This window comes from Rhinopithecus roxellana, chromosome 10 (genome assembly GCF_007565055.1).
Source record: "Rhinopithecus roxellana isolate Shanxi Qingling chromosome 10, ASM756505v1, whole genome shotgun sequence".
Classification (NCBI taxonomy): domain Eukaryota; kingdom Metazoa; phylum Chordata; class Mammalia; order Primates; family Cercopithecidae; genus Rhinopithecus; species Rhinopithecus roxellana.
In genome coordinates, this window is record NC_044558.1 from 72,139,665 (window position 1) to 72,162,260 (window position 22,596).

Below are 22,596 nucleotides of genomic sequence, written 5' to 3' on the forward strand. Positions count from 1 at the left end.
TAATTCCTCCTTTAGCTCTGAGAAGTTTGATGGACTGAAGCCTTCTTCTCTCATCTCGTCAAAGTCATTCTCTGACCAGCTTTGATCCGTTGCTGGCGATGGGCTGCGCTCCTTTGCAGGGGGAGATGCGCTCTTATTTTTTGAATTTCCAGCTTTTCTGCCCTGCTTCTTCCCCATCTTTGTGGTTTTATCTGTCTCTGGTCTTTGATGATGGTGACGTACTGATGGGGTTTTGGTATAGGTGTCCTTCCTGTTTGATAGTTTTCCTTCTGACAGTCAGAAGGACTGTCTGTTGGTCTGTTGGAGATTGCTTGAGGTCCACTCCAGACCCTGTTTGCCTGGGTATCAGCAGCAGAGGTTGCCGAAGATAGAATATTGCTGAACAGCGAGTGTACCTGTCTGATTCTTCCTTTGGAAGTTTCCTCTCAGGGGTGTCCTCCACCCTGTGAGGTGTGGGGTGTCAGACTGCCCCTAGTGGGCGATGTCTCCCAGCTAGGCTACTCAGGGGTCAGGGACCCACCTGAGCAGGCAGTCTGTCCGTTCTCAGATCTCAACCTCCACGTTGGGAGATCCACGGCTCTCCCCAAAGCTGTCAGAGTCGTTCGCGTCTGCACCGGCCCCCGCTGCTTCCCCTGTTGGTCTTCAGCTGTGCGCTGTCCCCAGAGGTGGAGACTACAGAGACAGGCAGGCTTCCTTGAGCTGCTGTGAGCTCCACCCAGTTCGAGCTTCCCAGCGGCTTTGTTTACCTACTTAAGCCTCAGCAATGGCGGGCGCCCCTCCCCCAGCCTGGCTGCTGCCTTGTGGATAGATCGCCGCAGACCGCTGTGTTAGCAGTGAGGGAGGCTCCGTGGGCGTGGGACCCTCCTGGCCAGGTGTGGGATATATTCTCCTGGTGTGCCTGTCTGCTTAAAGCGCAGTATTGGGGTGGGAGTTACCCAATTTTCCAGGTGTTGTGTGTCTCAGTTCCCCTGGCTAGGAAAACGGATTCCCTTCCCCCTTGGCTTCCAGGTGAGGCGATGCCTCGCCCTGCTTCAGCTCTCGCTGGTCAGGCTGCAGCAGCTGACCAGCACCGATTGTCCGGCACTCCCTAGTGAGATGACCCCAGTACCTCAGTTGAAAATGCAGAAATCACCGGTCTTCTGTGTCGCTCGCGCTGGGAGTTGGAGACTGGAGCTGTTCCAATTCGGCCATCTTGCTTCGCCCCCCCATAAATTCCATTTGTAATTTCTGACTTTTCTGTTTTGCTCCATTGGTCTGTTCATTTGTACACTAATAACACACTATTTTAATTATAAATGTGCTTTGTATGTGTTAATATCTGATGGGGCTACTCCCTCTTTATAGCCTGTTTTTTTCAGTGTTTTCTTAGCTATTGTATATTTATTTTTCCATAAGTATCAACTCCATTAAAAAATCTTGTTGGTATTTTTAGGCTGGGCACAGTGGCTCACGCCTGTAATCTCAGCACTTTGGGAGGCTGAGGCGGGCGGATCACCTGAGGTCAGGAGTTGGAGACCGCCAAAGTGGTGAAACCTCATCTCTACTAAAAATACAAAAATTAGCCGGGCGTCGTGGCACATGCCTGTAATCCTAGCTACTCGGGAGGCTGAGGCAGGAGAATCGCTTGAATCTGGCAGGTGGAGGTTTCAGTGAGCCGAGATCGCTCCATTGCACTATAGCCTGGACAAGAAGAGCGAAACTTGGTCTCAAAAGAAAAAAAAAAATTTGGTATTTTTATTGGGATTGTATTAGCTTCATATATTAACTCAGGTACTGCTAACGTTTTGATGGTGTTGAGACATCCCAACCAAGAACAACGGCTGTCTTTACATTTGTCTTTTAGGAATGTTTTATAGCAAGCCTGTCCAGCCTGTGGCCAATGGGCCGCATGCAGCCCAGGACGACTTTGAATGTGGCCCAACACAAGTTCTTGAAGTTTCTTAAAACATTATGACATTTATTTTGTGATTTTTTTTTTCTTAGCTCATTATTGTTAGCATTAGTGTATTTTATGTGTAGTCCAAGACAATTCTTCCAGTGTGGCCTAGGGAAGCCAAAAGATCGGACACCCCTGTTTTACAGTTTTTTTCCTGTAGGTTTTGAATATAACTTAAGTTTATGCTTAAGTATTGTCTTTCTGTTGCTTTTGTAAATAAGGTTTTGTCTTTTAAGCATTTGCTTTAAAAGTTTGGAAAAAAATTATACCGCCCCTCTTTCCCCCATCCCCCAATTGTTTGTTTTCTCTTTTCTTCATGTTCTCATTAGCTCCCTTTTACGTAATTAGGGTGGATTGATGGGGGACATGATTAATACTTCATATACCTCTAGATGGATGCATGAACCAGATCTCTGAATGTTAAGGACCAAGACTTGGGGCAAATTCAGGGGAGATTTGGATGTATGCTGTTACTTAACAAGTTGTATCACTATCTATGTTAGCTGTTTCACTGCTACTAAGGAAGAAGTATTAATACAGTGTGATCACGCAACTCTTATTTAGATGTGCTATCTGGTCTGCTAGACTGTTTAATCTTACATGGGTGGAAACAAAGCAAATAATAGGAGTGCTCCTTTGGTTTAAATGTGGGGGTCAGGAGAAAAGCCGACGACCCCTGTTTACTAGGTTCTCATTATTTGATAGTGTGAAATCCTCTGGTCTGTATAGCCTCATTTATAGCAGTGAGAATAAAAACACATAACTACAATCCATGGTGATAGAGATTGTTCTAGAACTGTGAAACAGAGTGTCTCAGTTTTGCCTTGAAGGGCCAGGGAATGCCTTCTTGAAGAGGAGGCTTTTGAAGTGGGCCCTGAAGAATAAGTAAGAGTTTAACCAGGTGGGTGGAGGCAGTCTGGGCTGAGAACTGCCTGAGAAAAAGGTTCAGAGGCTGTGAAAAGATCCATGGAGAGGTCAGGCATCCATCTGTTCAGTGTGACTGGAGTGATGGATAAAAGTCAGCAGGGGCCGAAATGAAGTGGATGTGGAGATGATATACTATGTTAAGGTGATGATCTGCCATGAAAAGGAATTAAAGTTTTCTCCCAGAAATCTGTTTCTTAAACTTGATGGTAGACAAAATGCTAGCAGCATTGTGGGCTGCGGTTTTAGTGCATTATTAGCTAAGTTTCTCCTATAAACTTGACAGATGCAGCTTTTAAACCATCAGTTTGTCATGGTATGAGTATACTCATTGATGAATTATAAAATTTAGTGTTGATGTTCATTTTAATGTAGCAGGCCTCGTATACCTTCAGAAATTAATACTGTATTTTAATAATGCTTTATTATGGGTTGTCAGAAGGTGATAAAAATGAAGAAAAGTGCTTGTGGGGTTCTGAGACTTTGCAGGATAGAAGAGAAATGCATTCCTATAAAAATGAGATTCCTTTGTTTCCTTTGAGTATTAAAAAAATCTACTATTAGAGAATTAAATTTCCCGAGTTTTATTTGATCTTTTCTCTGGTTTATAAGTGTGTACCTTTAAAAATCCGAGTAATAGTTTTAAGTTGATTAATTACACTTGATTTTTTAAAAAGAAATCTTATTTTTAAAAGGATTTCAGATGATTGATTATCTTTTGTGTTTGTTTTGGGTCTGTGTTAACTACAGCTTACATCTATTCATTTTTCAACTTAATGAAGTTAATCAGTCTTTTATGGTGCTCCTGCTTAGTGTTTTTATATTTCCTTATCTATAATTCAGTGAGAAGTGTAATTTTTAAAAGAATTGTGTTCAGACAAGGATATTTATGCAAGTTTCAGACAGAGGCTTAGTCATAGCCATGGAATGCAGTGAACAGTATGAATTATAAAGGATGTGAACCATCTTTAAAGTGTGAATTCATGGCTATGTCTACCAGCAAATCTGTTTTTATAGTCCATGCATATTTGTTAAATATTAGTTGTTGAGTGAATAAAAATATTGTTTAAAAATTGCAAATTCAAAATCAGAACAAAACATTTTATGGCTCTATAAGGTATTTTCTGCATCATGCATTTCATTCTGAATTATATTTCTTGATGTTTTGTGTTAACTTTGATTTACTTTACACCTTGTGTATATTTGCATAACTATCTCTGCAAAGCAGTCTTGAATGTTTTCCTTCCCATAGTGCTGGCTTGCATATAGTTAACACTTAGGATTTGTTGGATTGAACTGCCATTCTCCTATGTTTTCCAAAGATGTGCTATTCTTTGAAAATACCTCAAATTGTCTAATTATGGTCATCACAGCCTCACTATTTCCTGTTCTTCAACTGACAGTATAAAGCACGAGCTTCCTAAAAATTAATGTACTGGGTCCTGTGCCAATGAAAAGAGGGAATGATTAACTGTACATGGAAAGGCTTCTCAGAGGAGCTGACATTTGAACTAAGTTGTAAGGATGATGAGTACTAGGCAGAGAAGAAAACGTAAGGACAAGTCAGGCATATAGTATGAAAAAAGGTCTGGAGTCAGGTAAGGGCATGCGTGGCCTCCGGGAAAGGGACACCCAGATGTAGGTTATGTACTGCACAAATATGCAGGCACTGCAGATTACATAAATGACAGAATGCAGTGTCTTTAGACTATATTTATATAGGTGGAAATTTTGGAAATTTATCTTCTTCCTTAAAGGTCAAATTGCTTTTGTCATATGGGCAGAAAGAGGTCTAATGAGACACTGTTTTTATTTAAGAAAATATTCATCAAAGGGCGCTTTTTTTTTCTCCAGTGAAGAAGAAAATATTTTTTAACCACAAACACTGGGATTTAAATCACATGAAAACAAAGAAACTGAATCTCAAGTACTCCATACTCCTGGGAATCAATAGTCTTCCTCTATTCTTAAATGCTTTCATGGTGTTTTCATTTTATTATATAGTAAAAATAATGATCACAGTAGTTTGGGCTTCCCATAATTTTCCGCCACTCAACCAGTTGTTCAAGTGTTTTTTTGTACACATTGAACTATTTCTTGACATTATCACTTGATGAAGTTTACCTTCTTCAGCCTGGCTACACTTTTAACCCCAAACAAATTTGTTTATCTATTTACAGTACAGCAGTTTCCCCAGATTTCCACCATTCACTGAGCTTCATCCTTCAACAGGATTTTTGAGCTGAGTTGGCATGGTGTTGTTTGCTTAGTGTTTGGATAAGTAGTGCTGTCTGGTGGTTAATTAAGTGCATGGACTTTTGGAGCTAGACTGCTGGGACAGAATCCTGGCTTAACCACTTACTGGATTTATAACTGTGAGAAAATCCTCTCTCCTTGCCTTAGTTGTTTCATTGTCAGATGGAGATAATATTACCTATATTATAAAGTTATTGTGGGGCTTAAATGTGTTAATACGTATACAACTCTTAGAATGGTGCCTGGCGTGTAGGTAGCAAGCACTCTATGTGCTATTGTTATTTTCATGACATTGTTCCTGGCTAAGTTTCCCTGCCTCTTTTGAAAAATTTTATCTTCAAAACAATTTTAGATGTTTATCTGGAGTATGTGTGATTGATTTTTAAAAATCACTCCAAGGGTGATGGTTTTATGCAGTTAATGCTTAGGATTTTTCTTGCTCAAAAGATGTCAAAAGTTTAGGATCTCTTTGCATCTCTACAGTGACAAAACCCATGTTTTAAACAAACATCCAAGTTCATCGTCTTCTCCATAGATTGACTGCAGCTTCCTGCAGACTCACTAATTGTGCTTGGGGTGATGCTTTCATTTCCTCTCCCTCAGCGTGCTAGTGAACCTTAGGGATAACCTGGGAGATTTCTGATTCTGAATCCTTTGTGATTTTGCATTTTTCACCAACTTCAACTTCCATGTAAAATGTTCTACTTTTAAGCCCCATCCATCTTTCTAACTGAAAATATACCTAGTTGAAAATACTAAATCACAAAATACCTGGTTGAAAATACAAAGATTACACATTATTTCCACTTTACTACCACAGCCTTTTCCAAAATATATTTCTTGATACTAGTATATTTTATAGTAAGAGAAGGACTCTAGCCAAAAATATATCTTGGGACAAACAGTCAAACAACACTAAACAGATTTATTTTCCGTTTTACTTTTTAGACTTTTGCCTGTGCCAGTCTGAATCCCCATGAGGCGTGCCTAATATTTAGCAGTTTTCAAATGTGTTTATTGTTGGGATCTTTCTGTGCAGTTAGGGTTCTGTGGGAAATGCCGAACTGTGTTATCATCTTGCATTCCTCCTGCCATATGCCTCTACTTCATTTCCTTCAATTCCAGCCTCAGCAGTATTATTACCAGAGTAGTTTTTAAAAGGTGGGACGTGGGTGTGGTGTGTGGTCAAGCTCTTCCTTTAGGCAGTCCAGATTTTATTAGTTTCGCCCAGATACTTGTAGAGCTTTTGGTTGTCTTCTTAACCAGTGTTTCAGAGTCTTCTCTGCCTTTGTGCACGTTCTCCAGGATTCCGCCGGAGATTTACCATGGCTGTCTTTCTTTAATGGGAGATAATAGTTCTGTTTAATTTATTGAAAATATTTGTTAAACATCTAATTTCTGTGAGACGTTAAATGGAGATCGTTCATATTAAACTGATTGAAGAAGTTTGGAAAATAATTGAATTTATATACGTACCTTTGCCTTTTAAATTTTTTATTTTTTAAAATTTTCTTTCTCTAGTGCTCTTTTGAAGATGACAACATCCGTTCCTTATTAAAACCTTTAGAACTGGAACTACAAAAAACAGTGCATACATACTGTGGAAAAATTTACAAAATATTTATCAAACAACTAGCAAAAAGTGTAAGAGATCGTTATGCCAGATCACCAAAGGAAAAATGATTCTTGGTGACTGCTAAATCAAATGAATGAAAACAACAAAGAATCAGAGGATAAGTGTGAAGGAATCGTCTTGGATGAAGTATTCAGGAAGGAATTATTCATCTCCAGAATAATTTTTTTTCCCTAAAGAAGTTAAATGAGCAGTATTTTCAGGTAATGAAGAATAAGTTAAAATCTTGGGCCTCAACAATGAAACATTTTTTATCTCTGATGTTTTGTAATGTAACTATCATTCCAGTATTGATGAAAATATTATTGAATGGTTTTAACCTGCAGACTTCTGTTGACTCATACTCGCAAGAGTGGTAGGGGTGTGTAGATGGAGAAAATGTACCTCAAACAGTGCAAACACTCAGACTGTGAGTAGAGCAATAATTTTATGTCAGCACTAACCTCACTTTAAATGTGTGAGAAAAAAGTTTGTTTACAGGAGCAGAAACAGTTCTGTTTCTAAAGAAATGTGATGTAACTGATGTAACCATTGACAATCTATGTGTGCCTTTATACATTTCATCTCTGTTTTAAAATATTTTTATGACAATCATGTTTAAAATTATTTTTAGATTATAAGTAAGCTGCATGTTACACATTGAACTGTGTAAGGTAGGGGAAAAATACTGAAAACTTTGGGGTTTTAATCTGTGTGCGCATTTGTGTGAGAGAGCGAGCGAGCGAGAAATGTAGTGTTTCATTTTGTATGCATTAAACTCTCTTGCCAAAACTCAGATTTAAGATTGTTAAATAGATATTTGGGGATTTTTTTTATCACTTTAAATGAAAAATGTCAGCTTTACTGGGCATTCTGGAAGCAAAATGTATTATGCTGATGATAAAGTGAGAACCTTGGGAGTATACTCATATGATGGTGGAAAATGTGATGGACCAAAATACATAAGCTATATACTTTCTGTGAGTAGTAATTTTAGTTACAATGGAGTAGAAAAATGTGGTCCATTTAAACTTGTCTTCTACCTCATAATGGCCTTGCAAGATACTTTTGAAGAAGCAAATATCTAGAGCCTTACTTTAAGTAAGTTAAACAACTTAAGTGGATGATTTGGATTAAGATTGTTACATCCACCTATAGAAAATGTGGTTTTAATTGGGTTGATTTGCATATCTTCCTTTTTTGAGTATCACTTAAAACAGTTAATTTTTTAAAAATCTTGAGAAAAATATTGTTTCTTTGGCATTCTTGACCTGTTATCTAATATAAATATAGATTATGAATACTTAGCATATACTATGCTGGGGCACATATCTTATTTTACCAACGATTATCTATATGGTTATCTTCTTTTTCTCTCTGATATTTTAATGCTCAAGTAGAAAATGGAAAATCATGAAGGAAAAATATCACCAGTGAAAATCGTGGCAATTAGTTTTGTGAAGACACAGTGACCTCTGTGGAGACATGGAATATGCAGAAAGAGATGGTTAGTACAGTTGTTCTGTCGTCTGCAGTTCAGTCAGGGACAAATTGAGAGAGGAAAGTTTAAGTAAGATGCATTAGAAGTTGATAACCAGCCCAGCATTCTTAGAACAGATGGGTTTAGAGAACACAAGTTGTAGTTCCTTGGCAGAATGCCATGGTGGATATAAGAAACTGTGAAATTGAGCGTACTGAGTAGAAAATGAGAATACTAAAAATGTGAAGTTTGGAGGGTATGTATTAGATCATTTCTAATGGTCCTCAAATAATGATCATTGCCTGCCTGACTATATGAGATTCTTGTTGGGAGCTTAAGAGTAGATTCCTGAGCTAGGCCTTTGGAGACTGTGGCATGCTGTGTCTAGGATGGAGTCTGTAAAAAAGTTTCTAATGAAGAGATTTAAAAATTATACAAAACTAGAATAGTGCATTGATACTCAACATCCAGATCTGACACTTATCACTATCTTACCATGTTTGCGTCATCATTTTTTTCTTTGCTTAAGTATCTTAAAATCCCAGACATTGTGGTATTTCATTGCTGTGAACACTTTAAGTAGATACCATGATATCACACCTAACAAAAGCAGCAGCAGTCCTTCGGCTTCATCTCATAGCCAGATTTCCCTGATTATCTCAAATATGCCATCTTCTAGTTGGTTTGTTAGAATCAGGGTACAGAATATAAGTCACATGATGATTTTGTTTTTAACAGTCACCTCAGACGACTTTGATGTTAGCTACTTTGGGAACCACTGGAAATTATTTTGCCAACTTGAAGTTAGGATACCACAATTCTTGGCACAGTTGGTAGATTATAAATGTGATTTTGAAATATTAGAGGAAGCATTTGGGGTTAATGACAAGATATGAATTTGTATTAGTAAGTTTGATAAGATTTAATTTCCTCAGTGAACGGAGAATCTCAGCCCCATGGGCTCTAATTGATTGGGAGTTGTATAGAGCGTGGTCACAGTTTAATCCAACTGGACTGTATGCTGTGGTCTCACTCATGGTGTGGATTATTTACACTGTCACACACTCTACATGGTGGATCAGTTGGAAGGTTCTTCATCTGGTTTATTTAGACCTGACCTAATTGATCGTTTTACGATAAATGGAATTAATAGTGAAAGCTCTCTTTTAGGTACTGTTTCTACCTAAAATTAAAGGTATCACAAAATGTGTATAATAATTTTTAAATGAATTTTCTGAATTTATTTTTAGACAAGGTAATTCTTCTTTTGAATTCTAAAGAAATGCAGTTCTTGGAGTTGATGAGAGGTTGAATTATAGATGGACAACTTAGAGAATGTATTCCATTTTCATATAAATGGTCTTTCATAAAACATAGTATATGTATGCAGTTCATATAAATTACGTGATTTATTATTTGAGTCTATGTATTCTGACCTCAGAACTCTCTCTGGGCTACAGTATTACCAAAGTGGGATGCCTTTAAAATGCAGTCAAACTTCATTTGTATGAAGTAGAAAAGAACTTGGGAAACCTTTAAAAATATATATTGTGATTTACGCTCTAAGAAAGTGCATACTTTTTTCTACTGAAGAGTAGTTCATAATATGTAAGGGTTTTAAGGCCCTGAAATAATAATAGTGCTTACTCATTGCTCTCTCATCTTGCCTCCAGTCAGATGTTATTGGTATAGTGAAAAGAAGACCAGATTGTGAGCTAGATCTGGATTCTCTTCTTAGTTACTCAGGCATGTTATTTAACCTTCTCTGTGCCTTAGGTTTTAAAGTACAATCAGTGTACCCTTCAAACCTCACAAGATGAGACTCAGAAGAGATAATGGATTTGGAAGCATTTTGTGTGGCTTATGTTATGCCACACCAGTGTTACTTTTGAAGTTCTGTTTTGTTCTGTTGCCTTCTGTACAGAGCGTTCAGTTTACTCAGGCTGAATGTTTTCTGACATATATCTCCAGTATGAATTTGTTTATTTTATGTAAGGAAGAGTTTTTCAGGAAGAGAAAGTAGAGAAGAAAAGAATGATGTAACTAAATCAAAAAAGAAGGAAAAGAGAGGAAGTGAGAAAAGGGGTGAGGAAAGAGAAAGGAGTAAGAGTGGGAATGGCAAAGGGCAGAGGAAGAGAAAAGATGGAATGCATGTATGGAAAATTGAGAAGTAGAGATGGAGCGAAATGGTGTGGAAACATTTACTTATTGAGTTGTAGCCCTCATGCTACATCTGTTTGCTTGCCTAGGCTCTCTGGGGTCAGGAAAGGTGCTGACTTCCATGGAATGGGGCAGCAGGGCCTGCTGTGTTTGGTTTGTTAATACTAGAGTTGTCTCCCAATCACCCGACTTACTGATCATTTAGTCCCAATTCAACATTTTGTGTGTGTGTGGTTTTTTTTTATTTTTAAATTTTTATTATTTTTTATTTTTTACTGGATCCCAGTTTGTGAGCTAGGACCTGTGGAAATACAAGTATCTTCCTTTTTAGCTTTATCGTTTTAGCTATCCCAAGTGTTAGACTGCAAGACTAACTACATATTCTCCAGTGGAGGTTGGAAGTGGAGGGGACTGCTTCATTAGGTCTGAAGGTGGCCCAGGAATGTGTTGTAGCAGTTTTCCCAGATGTTACTGATGAGAGGCCAGGTTTGGGAATCACTGCCCAACCTTGGATGGCAAATTAAACAATAAATTACACCTATTTATTCCTCAGTCAGGATACTTTCAGTTGAACCATTCTGAGTAGATATAAGAGGACAAAAGACAGCAGAAATACCTTAAAAGATATTATTTGTTGTCTTATTTTTCACATATTTGTATTAATAAATACCTTAGTAGTAATCAGAACCTCTTTGAGATGTTTTTAGGAAGGCACTGATTTGTTTTTTAAAATAATTTTTTTGGTTCCTTAGAGTAGAGAAGAAAAGTAGGGGTGCAGTATGTCAGGTGTGGGGCCAGTTATCCATTTATTAAATGCAATTTCAAATGTCTTAAAACAATAATTGCCTTATTGCATTTTAATATTTAATAAAGTAGATTAAATAAATATTTGTATTATAATAGTTATTCTTTTTATACAATGCCAAAGCAACCTTTTTTTGCCTATTAAAGTCTGGCTAAACTGTTCTGATGTTGTTGTTTCTTAATTCATTAAACATGAAACTAGGTTTTACAAAATTATATAAACTTAAGACAAATCTAAAAATGGTACAAGAAAATTCTTTTTTTAAAAAACAAATTAATATGTTATTCAAATATTTAGCAATTAAAGACTAAAGAGAAAAACAGAATAGCATATTGGATGTAACAGTTTAAAATGGATTGCATATCAATGTCAGACTTTTAAATAGAAAATATTTATTATCACCTCATTTCTACCAGTAATTTCAAATGTTTAATGGGACTTTGAAAAGATAAGAAAAAATAGAAACGAAAATTTCTCTCACCATTAATACTGTGAATACTATTTGGAAGGTCCCTGGTCCGACATTTAAATATCAAACTTAAGAACTGATTTGGAGCCTTTGATTATATTTAGTTTATATACGGGATCTGAATATTTACACACATAGCACACTATAGCAACCTCTTGTAAAAAATCGTGAAGATAATGCAGCAGTATATTCTATTAAAAAGTAAATTGGCTGGGTGTGGTGGCTCATGCGTGTAATCCCAGCACTTTGGTAGGCCGAGGAAGGAGGATTGCTTGAGCCCAGGAGTTTGAGACCAGCCTAGGTGACAAAGTGAGACCCCATCTCTACAAAAAAATTAAAAAATTAAATTATCCAGGTGTGGTGGCGTGTGCCTGTGGTCCTAGCTACACATTAAGTTGAGGCAGGAGGATTGCTTGAGTGCTGCAAGAGTTTGAGGCTGCATGAGCCAAGATTGCACTGTTGCATTCCAGCCTGGGTGACAGAGTGAGACCCTGTCTCAAAAAATAAAGGAAATTGGCTTTGAAAAATAGCCATTTTCAACCTTTTTATAAAACCTCTTCAGGGAATATTGGAGTATTATTTTGTCAGGCAAAAATAATCCAGGGCTTGAACATTGCTGTAGAATATGTTATCTGTTCAAAACTTAGCAGAGCACGCATGCATCACATGCATTGTCATCAGTATTTGAGAGCTCTACCAATGGTTTTTGATGGATGCTGTAACAGAAGGTCTATGAAGAGGATGGTGGTTTGCACCTACTCCTCAAGTCAGAAACTGGAAAAGGTTGCAGGTATTTCAATTTTCCCAATCATTTTGCATAAATGTATTAATATTTTGAGTAGTAATAGTTCTAAAGCTGCAGGAAGGCATCATTGTATACTGTGATTTGTAGAGAGTACTACTCTTACACTGCTCTTTATCTTAAAATGTTTTGGTATACTGTGAACATTTTCCTCTAAGTATTTGTTGTATTTTGACAGTTATTCAAAGAGAATATAAAATGATAGATTCTGGTCTAAACTAAGAATAATGGAAAGTTGCTTCATCCTGCCTTAGAGGAGTTTTCAGTTCATCCTCTTCTTGAGAAACTATGTGTTGCTGTTACTAAATAAACATTTACTCACTAAACATTTTATTTCCTTAAATTATGTGTCTGGATTATTTTAGCAATCAAAAACAATTGTAGAATCTTTGGGATTGAGGTGCTTGAGAACCAGGAGTCTAGGTGGAGGGCGGTTCCTGGATTGGCTAATTCAGCAGCTGAACAGTGTCATCAAGAGCCTTAGTACCTTCTGCCCTGCATTGCCATTCTCACCAAGTGAGTCTGATGTCTCCCCTTCCGGCTCCAAAGTGACCACAAAGGTTCCACGTGGTGGATGCTAAGAGGCTGAAATATATATATATATGTTTTTTTTTTTTTTTTTTTTTTTTTTTTTTTTTTGTAAGAGGAACGTTTCTCCAGCCCCCATTCACTTGCTTTCATGGCCACAGCAATGTGCATTATCTCCAAAGCAATCACTTTTCAAAGGGAATAAAGCTCCTATGATTGGCTCAGACCACGAAGATTTGCCCTTGAAATTAAAAATGACCTCCCCTTGATGAATAGCTGCTCAGACAAAGGGGAACAACTTCCAGGTTCTGGATGAAGTTGGTGGGGTAGGAGTTTGTAGGGAGTTTGGAACATAGCTGTTCGGTGGGCAACAGACCATGTGTTGTTTTACTGACCCAAGTATTTCCTATAATTTTCAGGCGGGTCAAATTTCACATCTAGAGAAGAACACCCTTTTCCATCGCAGAAACTAGTTTTGCTTTTAAAAGTCTCTGTAGGCTGGGCATGGTGGCTCATGCCTGTAATCCCAGCACTCTGGGAGGCTGAGGTGGGCGGATCTCAAGTCAGGAGATCAAGACCATCCTGGCCAACATGTTGAAATCCCATGTTTACTAAAATACAGATTAGCCAGGTGTGGTGGCATGTGCCTATAGTCCCAGCTACTCGGGAGGCTGAGGCAGGGGAATAGCTTGAACCTGGAAGGCAGAGGTTGCCGTGAGCCGAGATCACGCCACTGCACTGCAGCATGGCGACAGAGCAAGACTCTGCCTCAAAAAAAAAAAGTAGCTGTAAGGCCAGGCAAGGTGGCTCACACCTGTAATTCCAGGACTTTGAGAGGTTTGAGGTGGGAGGATCGCTTGAGCCCTGGAGTTCGAGACCAACCTGTGCATCATAGTGAAACCTCCCCTGTCTACAAAAAATATAAAAATTAGCCCGGTGTGGGTGGTGGCACACGCCCATAGTCCCAGCTGCTTGGGAGGCTGAGGCCAGAGAATTGCTTGAACCCAGGAGGCGGAGGTTGCAGTGAGCCGAGATCATGCCACTGCACTCCAGCCTGGGCTACAGAGTCAGACCTTGTCTCAACTAAGATGAGAATCATGTGTACTAAAGACAATTTAATAGAAAATAAGTCTCGAATGTTACAATCGATCAGTTTTCAGTTTTGTATATTTTAATTTTTATACTTTTTTGTCACAATCATAAAAGGTTTCAAAAGACTGGAGGTGATGATGGCTTCTGAGGAGAGTTTAAAAGTCCCTTTAAATTTGTGATGAAAACGTATTTGCAATCTTTGTCATGTTTTTAAAATTCTTTTTGTAAATTAAAAGTCCCAATTGAAATAATAAAAAAAATACAGAAGAGTTAGAAGTATATTATGTGAAATATGAAGGAACTTCCTCACCATCTACAACTAAAAAACATTTGGTATCTTCCCAGTCTTGTGCTATGTATGTGTACATACAGGAACACACAAATGTGGCTGTAAAATGGTTTCTGCTTTATAAACTGTTGTATAATTTGCCTTTTTTCACATCATCTGTGACATCTTAATACATTAGATCCACCTCACTCTTATTCATAGCTGTGATTATTGTATAGTAGTGTCCTTAAATACAGATTACTACACAGATTTCTGAAGTACAAAAGTGTAAGTAAATGAGTTTTAACTTGATAGGGGAAGTAGAAACAAACCAGTTTCTCATTTTCTGCTTAAATGTGATTTAACTTAAGGAACATCAGAGTAAAACTGTAGTGTAAGTATCAAAATAAATGTTAAATTTTTTAAAATTAAAAGTGAAATTTTCTACAGTTTGATACATACCAATAGGTTGGTGTAAAAGTTATTTTTTTATTTTGCCATTTTAATGTGTAATGGCAAAAACCGCAGTTATTTTTGCACCTAGTAGGTAGCAATACTTGATTTTGTGAAACTGGTGTGGCTGATAAATGTTACTTCAAGGTTCTTTTCCATATATATTTTTAAAATATTTTGAACAGTTTAAAAACTATTTGTGGTCTGGATGTGGTGGCTCATGCCTGTAATCCCAAGCACATTAGGAGGCCGAGACAGGAGGATTGCTTGAGACTAGGAGTTTGAGACTAGCCTGGGCAGCAAAGTGAGATCCCATCTCTATCCCAGCACTTTGGGAGGCCGAGGCGGGTGGATCACGAGGTCAGGAGATCGAGACCCTCCTGGCTAACACGGTGAAACCCCGTCTCTACTAAAAATACAAAAAACTAGCCGGGCGCGGTGGCAGGCGCCTGTAGTCCCAGCTACTCGGAGGCTGAGGCGGGAGAATGGCGGGAACCCGGGAGGCGGAGCTTGCAGTGAGCCGAGATCGCGCCACTGCACTCCAGCCTGGGCAACACAGCGAGACTCGGTCTCAAAAAAAAAAAAAAAAAAAAAAAGTTTTAAATGAGCTGGGTATGGTGACTTGCACCTGTAATCCCAGCTGCTCTGGAAGCTGGGGCAGGAGGATTGCTTAAGCCCTGGAGTTTGAGGCTGCAGTGAGCTGTGATCATGCCATTGAACTCCAGCCTGGGCAACAGAGTGAGATCTTGTCTCTTTTTAGATAGATAGATAGAAAAAATTAAAAATTGACCACCAATGTGTCTTTGCTTTGTCCACTGTTCTTTAACATTTAGAAATATTAACAGAGTCACTTGACTGGTTAAAAGATATTTTTAAAATATAAAAATATATGTGTATTCAAAATTCCAGAAACATATTTAACTCAGTATATCTAAAATATATGGATATGTCAGTATAAAATAAGGTATTTCATATTTTTTCCCCATACCAAGCGCATATTTTTCATTTACAGTGCACTTCTCAATTTGAACTTGCCACAGTTCAAGTGTTCAATGACCACTTGTGGCTGGTGGCTATCATATTGGACCATGCCTCTCTAGAATGTAAACTCTCAAAGCAGACACCATTTCTGTTTTTACCGTAGTATCTGTCACTTAGTACCCTGACCACAGTACTGTACATGGTAAACACTAACATTTGAATTTCAATCGAGAAGTGTTAGAATTTTTTTTGTGAATTTGGAAGAGTTTGAACTCTAGCCATTTAAAAAACAAAAACATTAACTAAAATGCTTCAGAAGATGCCCATCCTCATTGATTGCGAAATAAACCAGAAGAGTTTCATTTTTTAAAAATTGTAATGAGTGGAGCTTGTATTTTTTAATGTGAGGAAGCTCAGTACTGAAAAGTTACAGTGAATCTACTATGCAGGAACTACAGATGGAAATGTAAGGTTGGTATGTTTTATGTACCCTCTTAGTTCACTTTTTGGAATCATTGATGATTCATGCACATAACATTAATCTTAAATCTGTAATAAACATGGGAACAACCTAAATGTCTAGAGATAGGGAAATGATTAGGAAATGATACATTTTTCTAGGTCAGTGGTTCTCACCTGGAGGCAGTTTTGGCCCCCAGGGGACATAAGACAATGTTTGGAGACATGATTGTCACAAACACAACTATACAGGTGGGAGGAAGGAAAAGAATGAGTACTACTGGCATATAGTGGGTAGAGGCCAGGAATGCTGCTAAACATCTTATTCATTGGACAGTTCCCCACAACTAAGAATTATCTAATCCAGAATGTCAATGCCACTGTTGAGAAACTGGGATATGGGTAAATAATAATTGCAAGATGTGATTTGATACAGATAAGCACAGGAGGCAATAGCCACACAGGGAAGTCAAGCAGCTCTTGAGACATAAGAAACATTTCCCAGAGGAAATCACATCTGTACTGAAATCTAAAGGAAAAGTAAGGGCTAGGCAAGAAGGGTGAGGAAGAACTTTATGTATGTATGTATGTATGTATTATTATGCTTTAGGTTCAGGGATACATGTGCAGAACATGAAGTTTTGTTACATAGGTATACATATGTCATGGTTTGCTGCACCCATCAACCTGTCATCTACATTAGGAATTTCTCCTAATGCTTTCCCTCCCATACCCCGCTACCCCATGACAGGATCCTGTGTGTGAGGTTCCCCTCCATGTGTGCATATATTCAGCCATTGTGGAAGAAAGTGTGGCGATTCCTCAAGGATCTAGAACCTGAAATACCATTTGATCCAGCAATCCCGTTACTGGGTATATACCCAAAATATTATAAATCATTTTATAAAGACACATGCACATGTATGGTTATGTATGGTTATTGCAGCACTATTCACGATAGCAAAGACTTGGAACCAACCCAAATGCCCATCAATGATAGACTGGATAAAGAAAATGTGGCATATATACACCATGGAATACTATATAGCCATAAAAAACGATGAATTCATGTCCTTTGTGGGGACATTGATGAAGCTGGAAACCATCATTCTCAGCAAACTAAACACAGGAACAGAAAATGAAAGATCGCGTGTTCTTACTCGTAAGTGGAAATTGAGCAATGAGGAAGAATTTTCTAAGCAGAAGATTTAACTGCAAATGCCCAGATGAGAAAGATTAACATGAGTTCTGGAAACCAGAATTAATTTGGAATGTCTTTATCCTGTTTCCACAGCCACTAGCCTAGATCAATCTAGGTAAGCTGTCTCTTAACCTAGATTATGGCCACAGCTACCTAGTTTGTCTCCCTGCCTCCATTCTTGCTCCTCTAAGCTGTTTTCCAAAATGTAACTGGAATGGTCTTCCTAATGCATTAATCTAATGCCTGTTGTGCTTACAACTTTGCCATGGCATTGCTGGTGATAAGCAAACTGAGCAGGTGTCTTATCTTTCCCTGCTTTTGACTTCAGGGTAATGGAAGTGGCTATTGGTGAGAGAAGTTTGTACTATGAGAAAATAGGATGGATCCTCTGATGAAAGTAGGCTCCAGAGCCAATGAATCAGGTGACTGTTCTGAGGCTGAAGATACTCCTTATAGAACTGGGGTGCATTCCGAGAACAGGAAGTCTGGGCCTTTGTGAATGACATATGAAACATCAGGAGACATAGGAGAGCCTCAGGATTTTGATAACGACTGCAGATCTCCAGAATTGAAATTTTCTTCCAGTAGGAAAAAGTACGTAACTTGCAAAATGCCAATGTTTACTCTGTTAAGAGAGAAAAACCTGTCAACAGATACAGCAACAGCAGATACAGTGGGATCAGGAGACCTTCATTCTATCACCCATTCCCTCTCATTTCATGATCATTTTAGAGTCTGACTCATTAATCTTACCAAAACTACTACTTTCATATTCTAGGTGATTTCAATAAATACATAAATGATATTTTAAACACCTTAAACTCTTCCCGACCCTACCTCAACACTCATAGTCACAGTCTAAACTTGTCATTACAACTGCTTCAACCTCTTTATAGTTTTGGACTTGTACATCTCACTCTCTGATCACCACCTCCTCCACCTTCCTTTCCAGTTCACTTCCTCTAGTATCCTGACTCTAACGGTTTTCCTATTCCATGGGGATTCCAGTCTACTCATCTACCACTTTTCACTGCCCCTTGTCCACTTGATGTCCTCCTCTCTTCTTTTTCTTGCCAAATTACATGCCATTTGATCATTATAATTATTTACTTGTGCCTGGGTGTGGTGGCTCACACCTATAATCCCAGCACTTTGAGAGGCCAAAGTGGGTGGAACACCTTAGCTCAGGAGTTTGAGACCAGCCTGGGTAACATGGTGAAACCCCATCTCTACAAAAAAATATGAAACCATTAGCTGGGCATGGTGGCATAGACCTGTAGCCTCAGCTACTCAGGAGGCCGAGGTGGGAGAATCACTTGAGCCTGGGAGGTTGAGGCTGCAGTGAGCCGAGATCTGAGATTGCACCACTGCACTCCAGCCTCCTGGATGACACAGCAAGACCCTGTCTCAAACAACAACAACAACAAAATTATTTATATGCATATACCCTCAACTTTGCCTTCTCTCACGTGGTCATACTACTTTGGCAAAACCATGACCTTGGTTAAATCCAACTCTAGATCTATTCTTTATCTGCAGTAGTGTAGCTGAAGATGGCTGAAGGAAAAACAAAACTGCTTACTGGTCCTACTTTAAATTCATGGCCATGAACCTTATAAACATAAAAAAAAAAAAAAGCCCACACACAATATATCATTTTAAAAAAAGAAGACTTTTATTTTCTGTAAAGGATTACAGTTGCCATCCTACAGGCTGGGAAGCATGCCTCAGGCCAAGATCAGAGACAAGCTCTTCAAAGAAGATGGGGTTGGGGTAAGAGCTTTTTGCCGAACAGTTGGCTAAACATATGTATTCAAATTACTGGAGGAGCTATGCATGTTCATGAAGGTGGTCCTGAGACATTTTTTATTGAACATACATGTAATATGTGGTCCATGTTCACGTTGGGGTGGGGACTTAAGGTCTTTTCAGGACATGAAGGCATGCAAGTGCACAGCCTCCCTAAACCATCCAGAACCAGTCCATGGTTCAGTTGGTGGTCTTTTTACATGGAGAAAGTTTCTGAAATTGTCTCCTGTTTGATAAAAGCAGTGGTTATGGCTGGTGGAACAGGGGTTCAGTCAGCGTCTGGCAATGGATGAGCTGCAACTGTTTTAATATTGCTTATCAAGGCCAGTGCTTGTTTAGTTGCTAGAGACAAAAACCTTGTGGTCATTAGAACATAGTTTATTCTTGTAAATATGGAGTGCATGACTTAACCCTTGTGACGTGGTCTTAGGTCCTCTTTATAATTTGGTATCTTATTGCCATGAAGAGTCTGTTCTGTCAGTTTCATGATCTCTATTTTACTAATGCTGGTCAATTGTGTCTAAACTGCGAAAGGGAGAGGGTATAACGAGATATGTCCAACTTCCTGTCCCATCTTATCTGGGAACTGTTTCAAGGCTTTTCTGGGGTCCCCTTGGCCAAGGTAAGTATCCATTCAGTTGATGGAGGGCTTAGGATTTTTTTTTTGTAGTTTGCAACCTCAAGTGGCTCTTAATGTTGCCAGCAGTTATGCTGTATATCTCCCTGTATTAATCTGTTTTCACACTGCTCTAAAGAACTTCCCTGAGACTGGGTACTTTATAAAGGAAAGAGGTTTAATTCACAGTTCTGCATGGCTGGGGAGGCCTCAGGAAACTTACAATCATGGTGGAAGGGGAAGCAGGTACCTTCTGCACAAGGTGGCAGGAGAGAGAGCATGAAGGAAGAACGGTCAAACACTTATAAAACCTTCAGATCTCATGAGAATTCACCATGATGAGAACCGGATGGCGGAAACTGCCTCATGATCCAATCACTTTCCTCCCTTGATACATGAAGATTATAGGTCCCTCCCTCCCTTGGCACGTGGGGATTACAATTCGAGATGAGATTTGGGTGGGGACACAGAGTCAAACCATACCACTCCCTGATCTATTGAGGCTCCCATTTACCTATGATAGTTTACACCTTCCCCTTTCTCTTCAAACCAAGCAGCACCTCTTCCTCGATCCTCATATTCAGCTGACACCATTGTTTCTTCTTTCAGCAATTAGAATTTTCACATATTCCTAGCGTTAGATCTATTAAAACCAATGTTCCTGAGTCTGCACCCATAGATTATATCTTCCCCACGTTACTACAGCTCCCATCTAAAGCCATTTTCTTCATTTTGTCCTAGACTCAAGCCCTCTGTTTATTCAAGAACATTGTCCATCAATTCTTCCCTCTTTCTCTTACCTTGCAGTTTTTTCCACTCTGCTGAATTTTTCCCAGCAAAATTCTTTGAAAGAGTTATTCTTTGTCCCCAGTTCCTCTCTTGTCAGGGTCGCCTATGATGTGTGTGCTGTTGATTCCAATATCCAATTGCTAATTCTCTTCTTATTTGACATGTGAGCAGAGTTTGACATAATTTGATGAGGCACTTTTTTCATTGAAACACTTTCTTGATTTGACCCCCCATTTCATCACACTGTTTTCCTCTTTCCTCATTCAATACTTCTTTTTGTCTCTATTCTGATATTCCATTTTCTTCTACCCTCTTAATGCTGAAATACACCACAGCCTCTCTGTGATCTCATCCAGTCTATGCCTTTTTTTTTTTTTTTTTTTTTTTGAGACGGAGTCTCGCTCTGTCACCCAAGCTGGAGTGCACTGGCCAGATCTCAGCTCACTGCAAGCTCCGCCTCCCGGGTTCACGCCATTCTCCTGCCTCAGCCTCCCGAGTAGCTGGGACTACAGGCGCCCGCCACCTCGTCCGGCTAGTTTTTTGTATGTTTTAGTAGAGACGGGGTTTCACCGTGTTAGCCAGGATGGTCTCGATCTCCTGACCTTGTGATCCGCCCGCCTCGGCAGTCTATGCCTTTAAAAACATGGACCATCTATCATATTTTTAATATCTTCAGTCAAGAGTGTCTTCCAAATTCCACACTCTTCTGTCTTCCTTGTTCCTGACATCTCTCCTAGGATAGCTAACATCCATCCCATATTTAACATGTCCAAAACAGAATCCTCAATTTTTCTCTTAAACTTACTCTATCTGGAATTTTCTTTATTTAGATGATTGTAAATTAATTCTTCCAGCTGCTATGGCTAAATTTTTTTTTTTTTTTTGAGAATGAGTCTGTCTCTGTCACCCAGGCTGGAGTGCAGTGGCGTGATCTGGGCTCACTGCAACCTTCACCTCCTGTGTTGAAGCGCTTCTCCTGTCTCAGCCTCCCGAGTAGGTGAGACTATAAGAATGCGACACCATGCCCGGCTAATTTTTTTGTATTTTTTGTAGAGATGGGGTTTTACCATGTTGGTCAGGCTGGTCTCAAACTCCTGACCTCAAATGATCTGCCCACCTTGGCCTCCCAGCGTGCTGGGATTACAAGCATGACCCATGCACCCAGCCAGATATGGCTAAAATCTTTGTAATCATTCTTTACTTTTCCCTTGATCATATACATTCCACATTCAAGCCATTAAAAATCTTATATCAATCTTCAAATTGTTAATAAATCCAGAATCCAATCACTCATCACTACCTCTGTTTCTACTATGCTTGTCTAAGCAAGTGTGATCTCTTGCTTAAATTACTGCAACAGACTATTAACATATCAGCTAGAATAATCCTTTTAAAAGATGTCATATGTCACACCTCTGTTCAATTCTCAGTGATCCACCATTCACTCAGGTAAAATCCAAAGTCCTTAAATGGCTACAAGACTCACAGGATCTGCTGGGAGTCCATCCCTTCCCCCTTCTCTCTCATAGTCCATTTAATATTCTTCCCCTGCACATTCTATTTCAGTCACATTGAAATACCTGACACACTACTGACTAGGGAATGTTGCCCTGTTGTTTTCTCTCTGCAACTCTATTCTCCCAAATATCCCCTGGCCAATTCTCTCATCTTCTTCAAGTCTTTAGTGAAATGTCATTTCCTAATGATTCCTGCTGGGTAAAGGCATAGCCACAAAATTTTTGACATTTCTCCTATCAAGGTAAAAATTCATATCCCATCCCCTTGAATAATGAATGGTGTATGACTGCTTGGACCAACAAAGTTTGGCAGACTTAGCTTTGAGACTAGCAATTTCCACCTGGGACTCTTAGAATCCTCAGTTTCCTTGTAAGAAGTCTGACACCTTGCTTAGAAACCACCTGGAGACATCCTGACACTCCATGGAGGAAGGAGAGG

General features: G+C 39.0%; 1 protein-coding gene across 3 annotated transcripts in view; it reads left to right on the forward strand.

Annotated features, from left to right (window-relative positions):
• GXYLT1 (glucoside xylosyltransferase 1) overlaps nt 1-22,596 on the forward strand; it is a 78,669-nt gene that overhangs the window by 53,329 nt on the left and 2,744 nt on the right. For 2 of the 3 annotated variants that reach the window (XM_010376179.2, XM_010376178.2), the window contains one exon: nt 6,638-12,783. In XM_010376179.2, the coding sequence (XP_010374481.1) occupies nt 6,638-6,799 (162 nt within the window). In that variant the 3' untranslated portion in view covers nt 6,800-12,783. Of the gene's footprint in view, nt 1-6,637; nt 12,784-22,596 lie in introns of those variants that run through there. The other variant, XR_004059714.1, reaches the window with a different exon arrangement.